The 13,882-nt window shown below is 42.2% G+C and overlaps 1 protein-coding gene across 1 annotated transcript; it reads left to right on the plus strand.

The window, feature by feature from the left end:
• Positions 1 to 4,693: 4,693 nt before the first annotated feature.
• On the plus strand, positions 4,694 to 13,480 carry si:ch211-234h8.7 (uncharacterized protein LOC561627 homolog). Its single transcript, XM_034113702.1, has 7 exons — positions 4,694 to 4,862; positions 8,062 to 8,205; positions 8,446 to 8,707; positions 9,515 to 9,658; positions 9,850 to 10,457; positions 10,558 to 10,738; positions 11,742 to 13,480. Exons 3-7 carry the CDS (start codon positions 8,485 to 8,487, stop codon positions 12,128 to 12,130), a joined length of 1,545 nt encoding a protein of 514 aa, XP_033969593.1. The 5' UTR covers positions 4,694 to 4,862; positions 8,062 to 8,205; positions 8,446 to 8,484; the 3' UTR covers positions 12,131 to 13,480.
• Positions 13,481 to 13,882: the final 402 nt, after the last annotated feature.

The raw sequence follows: 13,882 nt of genomic DNA on the forward strand, positions 1-13,882 counted from the left end.
TACTCTTCATTCATCCCCCAGCTCTCTCTACTCTCCGCTCACCCTTTCACCCTCGCCCTCCCCCCTGGAGTTCGATGACCGCATGAAGGCGATATGCAGGGTTGGCAGCATGTCCTTTACCCCCGCCCCTCAACGACGCCCACCAAAATCACCGAAGACAAGCCTACGTCAACCACCTCCCCCCCCTGGCAGCATGTCCTTTACCCCCGCCCTTCCACAACGCCCACCAAAATCACCGAAGCAGAGACGCGCACCATCTCCCCCGTCTTCATCACCGTGCCTACGTCAACCACCTCCCCTCCCTTCAAGAAAGCATCTGCAGTCTCCGAAGCCTGATAAGGATGTGTGTGTACAAAACGCAACAAACTATTTCTGATATGTGCTGGGTCCAGGCTCAAGGGCATATGGCACTCTCAACTCTTTCCAGGACATGCCGGGGCCCTGCCTGCCAGTAGCTTTGCCGATATCTGTGTTGATAGGTAATAGATTAAGAGCGGTAAATCAGCTTAGAAACAGGAAGTGCTCAAACGTTTGTGTGAGGTTATCAAATTTAGCAGTGATTCCATGTCAGCCACAGCTTGTCACAAATGTTTTTACTGATGGTGTATTTAACAAACTTAAACTAGCTTTATTAAATGTCAGGTCTTTGGCAGGAAAAACATTTTTAATCAATGATTTTATCACAGAGCACAATCTCGATTTTATGTTTTTAACGGAAACTTGGATTGAACAAAATAACAGTGCAGCTGTTCTTATCGAATCAACCCCTCCCAACTTTAGTTTTATGAGTCAGGAAAGAATGCATAAGAAAGGGGGTGGAGTTGCTATTTTGTTCAATGATTCCATTCAATGCAGGAAGACATCTTATGGGGACTTTGCTTCTTTTGAATATGTGGCCCTTCAGCTGAAATGCTCCTCTCGAGCTCTGTTCCTAAATATCTATAGACCACCCAAATACTGTGCAAGCTTTTTTGATGATTTTACTGAACTGCTGTCTATAGTGTGTATTGACTTTGACCGTCTAGTCATTGTTGGTGATTTTAACATCCATGTTGACAACCCCCAGGACAGAGGGGCTAAAGAACTGTTTTGTGTTCTTGATAACTATGGACTGACTCAGCATGTGGCGGAGCCCACGCACAATAAGGGGCACACTCTGGACTTAATTATCTCAAAGGGTCTGAATATCTCTAAGGTTGTGGTGACTGATGTTGCACTCTCTGATCATTCCTGTGTTTTCTTTGAGAGCTCTATTTCTGTTCACAAAAATGTTCAAAAAGAGGTAACCACAAAGCGATATTTAACTGAAAATACTAGGGAAATGTTTACTCATAATTTTTCATCCACACTCTCCCCTGCTAACATCTCAGTAAATGAGCTAGTAGATCATTTTAATTCAAAAATTAAAAATGTTATAGATACCATTGCTCCAACTACGGTAAAGGAAGTGATTGGCAAGAAAATATCTCCATGGAGAAAGGCCATGACCGTGAACACAGAAAAAAGAGAGTGTCGAAAAGCTGAACGTAGGTGGCGAAAAACAAATCTCCAGGTTCACTTTGAAATCTATAAAGAGAGACTTGGCCTTTATAATTTGGAATTGAAAAACTCACGACAGTCTTTCTTCTCTGACATCATTACCAAAAACAAAAACAACGCACGTGCCTTGTTTGCTACCGTCGACAGACTAACTAACCCCCCAGTGTCAGTAGCCTCTGAATTTCTATCTATGCAATGATATTGCCTCCTTCTTCACTGACAAAATTCAGAAAATTAGACAAGCAGTCAGTGCCTCTGCATCAGGTACAGCAAATGTGTTGTCCCTATGTCCACCTAATATCAATTCAAACACCATGACACAATTCCATCAGATTAATGGTAAAAACTTAGGGGACATTATTCAACTTCTGAAATCCTCCTCCTGCTGCCTTGATATTATTCCAACAGGATTTTTCAAAGATGTTTTTCCTTGCATGGCCTCAGATCTACTTCATATAGTAAACACATCTCTTCACTCAGGTATTTTTCCAGAGGCCCTGAAAACTGCAGTCATTAAACCGCTCTTAAAAAAGAATAATCTAGATGCTTCAGTAATGAACAATTACAGGCCAATATCAAACCTGCCATTTCTAGGTAAAATCATTGAAAAAGTTGTATTTCAACAGTTGAGTAACTTCTTGCATTTAAATAACTGTTTCGATGTGTTCCAGTCAGGATTTCGTCCAAACCACAGCACTGAGACTGCTCTTGTAAAGGTCTTCAATGACATCCACTTAAACACAGACAGTGGCAGAACTTCAGTGTTAGTATTATTAGATCTCAGTGCTGCGTTTGACACTGTTGACCACAACATATTACTAGACCGACTAGAAAACTGGGTGGGACTTTCGGCAACAGTTCTAAATTGGTTTGAGTCCTACTTAAAGGACAGAAAAAACTTTGTTTCTATAGGTAAATACACATCTGAGTTGACAAATATGACATGTGGGGTACCTCAAGGCTCCATCTTGGGGCCTCTTCTCTTTAACATCTACATGCTACCACTGGCTCAGATAATGAAAAACAACAAAATAAGTTACCATAGCTATGCGGATGACACACAAATTTACGTAACAATTTCACCAGGAGATTATGCTCCAATTCAAACACTGAGTAAGTGCATTGAACAAATCAATGACTGGATGTGTCAGAACTTTCTCCACTTTCCAATTAAACAAAAATAAAACTGAGGTAATGGTTTTTGGAGCCAAGGCAGAACGTATAAAAGTTAGCGCTGAGCTTCAGTCTGCAATGTTCAAAACAACAGATAAAGCCAGAAATCTAGGTGTAGTCATGGACTCTGACCTGAATTTCAACAGTCACATTAAAACAGTTACTAAATCAGCCTACTATCACCTAAAGAACATATCTAGGATTAAAAGACTAATGTCGCAGCAGGATTTGGAAAAACTTGTCCATGCTTTTATCTTCAGTAGACTCGACTACTGTAATGGTGTTATTACAGGTCTCACTAAAAAATCTATTAGAAAGCTGCAGGTAATTCAGAACGCCGCTGCTCGAGTCCTCACTAACACTAAGAAAGTGGATCACATCACTCCTGTTCTGAAGTCCTTACACTGGCTTCCTGTGTGTCAAAGAATAGATTTCAAAATACTGCTGCTGGTTTATAAAGCTTTGAATGGTTTAGGCCCAAAATACATGTCTGACCTACTGCTAAATTATGAACCATCCAGATCTCTCAGGTCTTCAGGGACTGGTCAGCTTTCTGTCCCCAGAGTCAGAACTAAACATGGAGAAGCAGCATTCAGTTATTATGCTCCAAATATCTGGAACAAACTCCCAGAAACCTGCAGGTCCGCTGCAACTCTTACTACTTTTAAATCCAGGCTGAAGACTTTTCTTTTTGCCGCTGCTTTTAATTGAACTATTCACATCTTAAACTGCACTGTAACTTTTAACTTTTATCCATGTATTTTTTCTTTTAATGTTTATTTTATTATCTTTTCTTTTTAATGACTGATTTTAAATGCCATTTTCATAATGTCTTCCATTTTTGTAAAGCACTTTGAATTGCCTTGTGTTGAAAGGTGCTATATAAATAAACTTGCCTTGCCTTGCCTTGCCTTGCCTTGCCTTGCCTAAAGCTGCACTTGTCCAAATGTTTATATTCAAGGTCCCCTAATATAATCTTTTTCAACAATATATTCGGTCTCAGATATATACAAAACATGTCTCTGAAGTGTTTGGCTGAAATATCAAACAGATCATGTATTGTAGCATGCCATAAACCCCTCTGTTTCAGCCCTGTTCCAAAAGTGCTGATTCTGTGTCTGTAGCTTTAAATGCTATTGAGCTGGCCACGCCCATCTGAGAGATGATTGGTTTAAAAAAAGAAATGGTGCTCTCGGAGGAGATTCAGGTGATAAGGTGGGCGGGTGTTACCTTGGTTGGTTATTGTCTAATGGGGGTAAAAAGGTTCTCATGAACTAAACATTTTTTGGTGTGAACGCAACATTTCGGAACTATATCGGAACTAAAGTGTACTGCGGTGTGAACGCGCCTTATGTCAGTATTGGTTAATGTGGGTGTGTGTGGAGTTAAAATCACCCATGAAGATACACTTCACTAGTTAGTTTTGTTTATGTCGAAAATGAGCCGAATAGGGAGCCCTAATTTTGTTAAATGCAACGCTTGCGACTGATTTTTTATTTATTTAACAAAAACATTATGCCTGGATATTAGTTTGACTTTTTGCCATAAATGTAAAGGAAATGGAACGCAATAACGGACTCTGGCTTCGATACAAATAGTAATTGTTACACGCTACAATAATCCGTCTTTGGAAATAAAGTCTTCAAAAAGACAGGTAATATTTATTTATTATTGGTTTTTCTTTTTTTGCCATTTCTCTGTTTTCATCCTTAATAATTGTTCAGTTAATGTGCGCATGCATGGATCAAAGCGTCCGTGAAGGGATGACAATTCTCCCTCTGCTTAGTAACTGGCGTACGTCATGTTTCCAACGAAAGCCTGCGCATCTTATACCCATCATATGTGTACCCAGTGTGTGAATAAAACATTAGGCCAGAAATAGCGTTCAGGGACACTGATTTGGAGGCATTAGGACCCAGCAGCACAGATGCTCCTCCGCTCTGGTGATGGTCTGCGGGCAGACGTGCGGGGAGGAACGCAGCGCCGGTGCTGAGGCAAAAGGCTGGAGCTGGGACAGATACTGAGAGGCTGAGGCAGGGAGAGGGATAGAAGACGGAGGCAACAAGAGGGTCTGAGACAGGAGGCTGGGAGAAGGATAGAGACTGGGAGACAGGAGGCTGAGGAGGGACATCTCTATGCAGCATCAGCCGGTAAGAGACTCACATCACTGCGTGTGTTCTGACATCACTACAGATCACACTGTGTGCACAATGTTCCTGCGTACATATGAGTGCAAGTCAATATGGGGCCGGTCAGTGTGAGTGAAGCAGGAAGGAATCTGTCACAGCCACAGTGACACGTGACTATTAATAGCTGCATCATTTCGCATCATTTGTCATTTTTGCTGTACCTTTATTAAAAAATGCCAGCGAACAGTGCATGTCGTGACAGAGTTGTGTGCCGAGGATCTTCCCCTGTATGGATGAAACTAGTCAAGACTGTATATTTAAGTTTCAAAAACTAAAACCTTTAATTTCTAGACCATGTAAATGCATTTTTTCAATGACACTCAACATGTACAGGACAGGTTGAAACTATCAAAAAAACACATACTTAAAATATACAACACACTTCTGAGAAGGTGAGTTTTGATGTGTGATTTCAACATGAACAGATGGGTGCAGTCATGGAAGGGTTTTGGTGAGGGATTACCAGAGGGAGGGGGCAGTAATGGAGAAGGCTCTGTCCGGCCATGTCCAGTGCTCTGTCCTGTGAGGCGGAAACAGGATGTTCGCGTGAGAGGAGGATTGTGGTGATGGAGCAGGTCAGTGAGGTAGGAGGGGGCCTGGTTGTGGAGGGTTTTGTAAGTGAGGAAAAGGGCTTTAAAATGTATGCCTTGAGAGACAGGGAGAGAATGGAGAGAATGGAAGACAGGGGTGATGTGGTCACGGTAGCCGATGAGCATCAGAATTCTCTGTGTACTTTAGGAGTTTGGATTACTTGCCAAATGAATGCTGTCGTAGCAGTCGATTTTGCATGTGATGAAGGCATGGATCAAGGTTTCAGCAGCAGGGAAGGAGAGTGATACGTGGGGAGGAAGTAGAGAATAAACAGGAGAGGACCAAGCCCCAAACCCTGGGGGACGCCTGTGGGCAGGGGAGCGTGGAAGGAGGTAGTCATTGATGATCAGCTGTCTGTTTGTGAGATTGGACCTTAGCCAGGAGAGGGCAGTTCAGGTGATTTTGAGGAAGGATTGACTACCGATAGAAGAATGGTGTCGAAAAACAAGATTTCTAAGTGAATCCTGTGGGTGTGGTCTGGCTAAGTGAGAAATTGGGTTACAGTTCACTTTGAAGGACATGATGGCACTTTATTTGGTGTATGTATCTAGAAAGGACAGGGGAACTGAAGAACAGGTTGACACGACTCCTAAAACATGAACCAACAGGATGTCGGCCATGACCCCCGACTCAGGGGGGACCCCTTCTTAAGAACTGATGAGACGGAACTAACCAGATGCCTTGCATGAAATCTGGCACAGGAACCAAAGAAATGTTGGACAGGCCCCGACACAGTGACTAACAACACATTTGACCCCTGACACAGGAACTATCAAGACTTTGGAGGGGACCTTGACTCAGGAACAGACTAGATGTTGGACAGGACCCTCGACACAGGAACTGACTAGATGTAGGACGGGAACCCATACACAGAAACTGACGAGAGTTTGCATGGGACCTTTGACACAGAAACTTACGAGATGTCAGCCAGAAGCCTAAGCACAGCCCACATTGGAACATGGACACAGGACCCCGATTGGTACACTTAGAAGGGACCAAAACTGAGACAGGACCATTTTTGAACAAGGCCACTGACACAGGTCGAGATGATAGCCAGGATGCGGGATCTATCAAGACGTCAGCACTTTACGACACAGGAACTATCAAGACGTTCACTGGGGTGCCTGACACAGGAACTCCCAATTTGCTGGCCAGGACCCGCTACCCAGGATATGTCCATTGTGGTACAGGACTGCAGATATTCTGAGTTGCTTGGCCGCTTATACAGCTTCTAATATGTGCCTTTGTTTATCCTGTGAATGACTAAGAGCAAACTTCATACTGCTTGTGAAGTTACATAACATACAACATTTCAGTACATTAGCCTTTTGGGTCATTCTCAACACCTCCAAAAAGCAAATGCGTCATTCGCTGTTGATGGGAGGATATTTGAGGACTTCAAGCCATTACCATCTGCTAATCTGAGAGTACCTGAGTTGTTTGCTGATGGGTGAAGCAGCCTCCATAACTAGATGTTTGGCACACAGTGTAACTTGAAGAGAGATTCAGAGGACGAATGAAACATATTTCCCCTGGGACTGACTGGTAACGTCACATTCCCGTTAGCATGGGGTGGGAAATGATCATGTTACCCAGAGACACTGGATTGTTGGCTGAATTGTCCTGAGCCCAGCTGGCATTTCCCACACAACTCAACCCCTTCAGCTCTTTAAGAGGTTGTAAATTAGCTGATAGAACCACTGGCTTTTTCCTCACTGAGCCAAAGTGACTTTAGTGCTTCGATCTGTAGATGTCTAGAGAGAATTGTCCCATGTTCTGGGACGAGGTGCTAAATTGTAGTTGTGGTGGTAAAAGCCATGTCTGGCTCCAGAGGCCAGGAACTATTAATCACACAGTGCTATCCCATAACTAAGAATAAAATGGTGCAGTCCCACAGTCATACTCGGTCACACATGCTGCTCTGGTAACTGCTGGACGGTTATACTGAAGCTGATGAGCTGAAATGTTAGAAACAGTTAAACTGCTATGGATGGAGTGTTCAGATTAAATCATACCAGTCCATTTCATGCTTAATAGTCTATAATCAGGTAATAGTGATTGATTCAAAACAGTAGCACAAAATATCAGTACGAACATTTTGAATAGGCCTATATAGAACCACCATATTTGATAAGTGGCTGAAAATCCTTCCATGATTGTCTGATTCCCGTAGATGTTAGCTGCTGTTAAGGCACGTACAAAAATCAAATTAGAGTCGTTCTACATGTGTACTAGAAACGACTAGTTCTACTCTGCGGGACAAGAACACTGCTGTTTTTTTCTTCAATGCCTTACATGGATGAATGTTGAGGATGCTTAGTATTCGCATTGGACACGTTGGACACTCAACCTTATAGCATGTAGGCATCCTTTGAGCTTTTGCTTGCGAGCTACAGATGATCAAATGTCCTCGGACAGCTGTTATTTTAGTCACCAGCTTCCACTGAGAATTAGATTTTGTCTCTTTAATTTGGCTGGTAAATGTGCAACTGTTATCATTGTACACAGTAAACAATGACACCAGTAGCAACAGCAACTGCAACTATTCTTTCTATCCTTTTTATTCTAGTTCCTGTTGGATCATCTCATTTCTGTTGGAACTCCTGTCCCCTGCTCTGCCAACCAGTGCTGGTACACATGATGTGTCACTGTGAAGACCTGTGAGGGGGGCCTCTCTGACCAACTGTTAGCATCATCCCTACCAACAGATAAAGTGCATAATGTTGAATCCTTTTTCTACACATCTGGGGCTCTAAGGGGAAAAAATGTGAAGCTAAAGACAATGAACGTGTTAGTCAAAGTGGTAATGTTAAATGCTTCACGTATACACTTTGGATTACTGAGTTCTAACTGCTGATGGCCCATATTATCATGACAAAAACGTTGCAGAATGAACTGTACTTATAGAGAAGCGCTAGAACACTGCTTGTTGTGATTTTCTTTTTCTTTTTAGATTCTCTGTGTACTTCCATTGCAACAGCCCTAGAGCACCATGGGCGGCGCGGCGGTGGAGCAGGGTCCAGGGCGGGTGAAGGCTCCAGATGGCGGGTGGGGCTGGGCGGTGCTGGTCGGCTGCTTTGTCATCACAGGTTTCTCCTACGCCTTCCCTAAAGCAGTCAGTGTGTTCTTCAAAGAGCTCATCAGGGAGTTTGATGTCGGGTACAGCGACACGGCCTGGATCTCCTCCATCCTGCTGGCCATGCTCTACGGCTCCGGTAGGTCACAGCATCTTACACACACAGCACCTATACACAGTATAATATACACACAGTTAAATACACATACAGCACGAAACAAAGCAACACAATACACACAGCACTATATACACACAGTATAATACATACATACTACAGTACACACAGCTCAATGCACATACAGGATAATACAAACAAAGTACAACACATACAGTACAATACACACCACAATACACACACAGTACAATATACACACATTACAATATACACAATACAATACAAAGACGGTACACACACAGTATTATAAACACACATGGTGCAAAATACACAGTACAGTATACAGACAGTACAATAACAACACAGTACAATACGCATAAAATACAATATACACAGAATACAATATACATACTGTACAATACAATACATAAAGTACAACATAAGTACAATATACATGCAGTAAAATACATATACAGTGCAATACAAATTGTAAAATACACATACAGTACAATACATATACTGTACACTCAAGGCACTCCAAATACATACATGTCTGTATACATGAGAGTATACTGTTTTTCATCTAACTCTCGACCAGAATGTTAATACCAGTAAGTTGATTTTCAAAATGTGTACCTGTGTATTAAGATTATTATAAAACTAAATACTTGTTCATATTACTATATTATTATCGAGTACATTGTATGATTGAGCTAAATAGTGTTACATGTCATAACAAGTACAACTGGTTTTCTCTTTCTCTCTTTGAGGTATTTGTCAGGCCCAAATACTTTCTGCTTGACTCACACACAGTCTATTCCTCTTCATCAGGTCCTCTGTGCAGTGTGCTGGTGAACCGCTTCGGCTGTCGTCCAGTGATGTTGGTGGGAGGCATCCTCGCTTCTCTGGGAATGATCCTGGCCTCCTTCTCCACCAGCATTATCCACATCTACCTCTCTACTGGGGTCATAACAGGTTTGATGCTCTGCTGAGATTTCTCCTGAACAAACCTACCATACTCAGTCATTCAAGCTGACATAAAGTATAAAGTATTTTAGAATGTGACACATCTATAAGAACACATCCCCTACAAAACAAGACAGTTAAATGCATGTTTGCCTAAAGAAAGTCAAAGAATATAAGGAACTTTTTTTCCTTTGCTGCAGGTTTGGGGTTAGCCCTGAACTTCCAACCATCGCTCATTATGCTAAACCGCTACTTCAGTGAGAAGCGTCCCCTGGCCAATGGGCTCTCAGCAGCAGGAAGCCCTGTGGCCCTGTGCTGCCTCTCTCCCCTGGGCCAGGTTCTCCAGTACCAGTACGGATGGAGGGGGAGCTTCCTCATCTTGGGTGGCATTCTACTCAACTGTTGTGTGTGCGCGGCCCTGATGCGGCCTTTGGTTGCTCCAAAGACGCTCAAGTCTAAGGAGCTGGAACAGGACAATGAAGAAGAAGCAGAGAAGAAGAAGCCCAAAGCCAAACTGCTGGACTTCTCTGTGTTCAAAGACCGCGGCTTTGTCATCTACACCGTGGCGGCGTCCATCATGGTGCTGGGGCTCTTTGTGCCGCCGGTGTTTGTCGTGAGCTATGCGAAGGAGCTGGGGAATGAGGACACCAAATCAGCGCTTCTGCTCTCCATCCTGGGCTTCATTGACATGTTTGCACGGCCCACATGCGGTGTGATAGCTGGAATGAAATGGGTGCGTCCTCGTTGCGTCTACCTCTTCAGCTTTGCTATGATCTTCAACGGAATCACTGACCTCATCGGATCACAGGTTGGTAATGGTTAACTCGTTATCAACTGGAAAGTCTGGTTTCAAAGCTAACCCTACATTTTGATTGTCCTTTACAATTCGTGTCACGATTTGTCCCCAGGCCAACGACTACACAACGCTGGTGATCTTCTGCATCTTCTTTGGCCTCTCCTACGGCATGGTGGGGGCCCTGCAGTTTGAGGTTCTCATGGCAATAGTTGGTACTGAGAAGTTCTCCAGTGCCATTGGCCTGGTGCTGCTTATGGAAGCCATCGCTGTGCTAGTGGGGCCACCTGCTGCAGGTCAGTCAGCACAAAGCCTACAACCCACAAATGTTTTCTAACCTTCATTATCTTCATTCAAAGTATTTCCCATTGAGATATAGAAAGGGGCCAAGATAGCATTGTGAAGTTTAGATAAAAGAGCAAGCAACAGACTGAAAAACACCTGCAAATTAAAAAATATTCTTTTAATTAGCAGTGTCTGTTCCAGGACATGTGCAATTAGTGGTCAGATAGTCTCTAATCCTGTTTTTATTATTTTCCATGCAAGTTAAGTAGTATTATTTAATGTGTCTCTGTTGCTCACACCAATATGAAGGTGCAAAAACATTAAAAGCACTTTCTTAATAAACATAGCGAGTTTTAGTAATGACATACAGCATCTGTCCACATGACCGCGGGTTGCAGCTACTGATTTTGGAGTCCATTGAAAACAAGAACAAGTAGGCAATTTGTGTGATAGGCTTTTGTAGTTGAGCCTTTTTGGGGTTTTATATTGTCAGATACAGCTAGTACTGGAGATAATATTAGTTGTTACAACAATAAACATGAACTCTTATCAGCTACTAAAAGGCCAAAACGGTGTCATCTAGTGCCGCCAAAAGAAAGGATTTTAACAGTGAACTCCCAAGGTGTTGCTTCCCTAGAGTCCACTGGGTGCTTGGAACGTCAACCATGCACTGATTGCTCAAAGCTCGCCAAATTAGTTTCAGTTCATTTAGGCAAACGCAGACATAAACAAAACCATAATACTTTATTGGGGAGGGTTATTATTCACAAGTCGTTGAACAACACCCTAATACATTCAGTTTCATGAAGAATGATTAGCTTCAGGCACCACGTCTGCTTCCTAACTCTCTGAAGATTGGTGACAAGCTACAGTATTCGATTGCTTAACAATATCAGACCAAACCAAAATCCATGCACCTATCCATGTGTTCCTCTCCCCTGTTATTCAGTACACAGTTAGGCCATGTTTTGTAACCTAAGTAATCCTCTCATCTGTCTCCTCCTTCTCTGTCAGGCCGGCTTCTTGATGCCACCCATAACTACATGTGGATCTTCCTGCTGGCAGGATGCGAGGTGGTCCTGGCCGCTGTCGTCCTGGCTACATGTAACTTCCTGTTTATCAAGAAAGAGCCCTCAGCATCAGCAGACAAGCTTGAGAACATCACAGTGACAGAGGAGTGCAGCAAAGATCCAGACGTCAATGACGAAGAAGAGAAGGGAGCAAGAGAGGAGCAAGAAAAGGAGACAAAGGAGGAGTTGGAGGAGAAAGAGGAAACAGACAAAGATAAAGAAGAGAGGATCAGGCCAGCAAGTTTAACAGTGGACTCACAGGAAGTGGAAAAGTTCTTGAAAGAGCCAACACAAAATGGAGACATGGCCAACAGTCCTGAGACAAGTCTGTGATCGGTCATGCAGGGGGCCCATACCGGTTTTATAACCCCCCAACAGTGAACTTTGAACACCGTTAGATAGTTGTGCTTTCCTTAAATTTAGTGTTTAATCCAGATGTCAATCAAATCAAATCAAGTTTTATTTATATAACACATTTAAAAGCGATTTTTGGTCGAGCCAAAATGTAATAAAAACACTTTACTACAATCTCAATAAAAGACAATAATTTACAACAGAAATATAAAAAACAAAAACACAGGGAATAGTCAGGTGTCATACTCCGCTCTGACTAGAAGGCCAGGGAGAATGGCTGTTTTATCGCTACCACTGCCATATGAAATAGTAATAGTAAGAGTTACGTCAGCAATATTTCATCACTAGATGTTATAAATGATAAATGTGGTGCAGCACTGGCTTGTGGATACAGTTTTTATCAAAAGTCAAATTTTTATTTTTAATTAACCAGCAACTGATTTTGATGATATTCTGAATTCATAGTGTCAGCAAATACCATGAAAAGAGATTAATACAGTTGTTTATGAGATTTTAGCTGGAGAAATAATTGTATTGTCTATCTTCCCAGTTAAATCAACAATCGATGTATCTTACTGAACCCTGTTACATTCAAATGTGGAGCAGTTAACCTAATATTAGATATATAGATTCATGCGTGTTCAAAAGGTGACCGTCAATATGTGAACCTTTGTGAAAAGTTTGCCAGACTTGATGTCTTTGGACCTATTCTACCCTTAACTATCTCACAAAAGTTTTAAAATTCTGGGTCACCATCTAGAAACGACCCTTGGTGACATAGTGAAGACTAGCAGGCTAACAGCTAACACTAGCTAGCCACAATTTGTTAGCAAGAGTTAGTCACAGTAGATCTCTTAGCTAGTTATCAGACATGCTAACTGCCAACTGGCAAAGCAAGGCTCTGATGTACTCTAGCAGGATAGGGTCAGCAATAAATAAAGGTGGATGAGCATTACAATTTGGTAGAAGTCGAACTGCTTAGTTTTATGTAAAAAACAATGCAGTATTGGCTGTTTTAGGAAATGACAAATGTTATAGTTTTGAAGATCTGAAGGAGGTACCAATGGGCTTTGAGCTGAGAGCCATGCAAACTGTGTGTTTGTGAAAGTATTGAGTGATGGACTAATACACTGTTAGTTTTGGTCTTCTCATGTCTGCTTTTTGAAGGAGTGAAAACAGCTCCGTCGCGTGAGGAATAACTCCTTTCCATTGTTGCTTAAAGGTCCCCTATTATACTGTTTTTCATCAATATATAATAGGTCTACAAATATATACAAAACATGTCTCTGAAGTGTTTGGCTCCAAACACCAAACAGATCATGAATTGCAGCATCCCATAATCCCCTCTGTTTCAGCCCTGTTTCAAAAGTGCTGATTCTCTGTCTGTTACTTTAGATGAAAATAAGGAGCCACTCCCCACGCCCCTCTGAGAGATATTTGGTTAAAAAGAACTCAATGGTGCTCTAGGAGGAGATTCAGGTGATAAGGGGGGGGGGGTTACCTTTGTTGGTTATTGGCTAATGGTTACACAATCCAAAAAATCCAAAAAATCGTTATGACATCACAAAGTGGCCAAAATCTGATCAGCTCATTTTCAGACAGGTTTTTATATAAATGGATCAGGACAAAAAGTGAGCGAATATTTTTTCCTGAAACTTTCAGAATCTCTTTACACAGAGGGGACACATGTTTACGTATAAAAGACATGAAAAAGTGGATTTTGCATAATAA

The sequence above is a fragment of the Trematomus bernacchii genome, unplaced genomic scaffold (assembly GCF_902827165.1).
Source record: "Trematomus bernacchii unplaced genomic scaffold, fTreBer1.1, whole genome shotgun sequence".
In the NCBI taxonomy this organism is placed as follows: domain Eukaryota; kingdom Metazoa; phylum Chordata; class Actinopteri; order Perciformes; family Nototheniidae; genus Trematomus; species Trematomus bernacchii.

What these genes read in the sequence shown, in the direction of transcription:
- si:ch211-234h8.7 (XM_034113702.1), top strand. Translation starts at nt 8,485, where the DNA reads ATGGGCGGCGCGGCGGTGGAGCAGGGTCCAGGGCGGGTGAAGGCTCCA. An exon ending in GGCCATGCTCTACGGCTCCG is followed by an intron (nt 8,708 to 9,514) that starts GTAGGTCACAGC and finishes CCTCTTCATCAG; the next exon opens with GTCCTCTGTGCAGTGTGCTG. An exon ending in CTGACCTCATCGGATCACAG is followed by an intron (nt 10,458 to 10,557) that starts GTTGGTAATGGT and finishes ATTTGTCCCCAG; the next exon opens with GCCAACGACTACACAACGCT.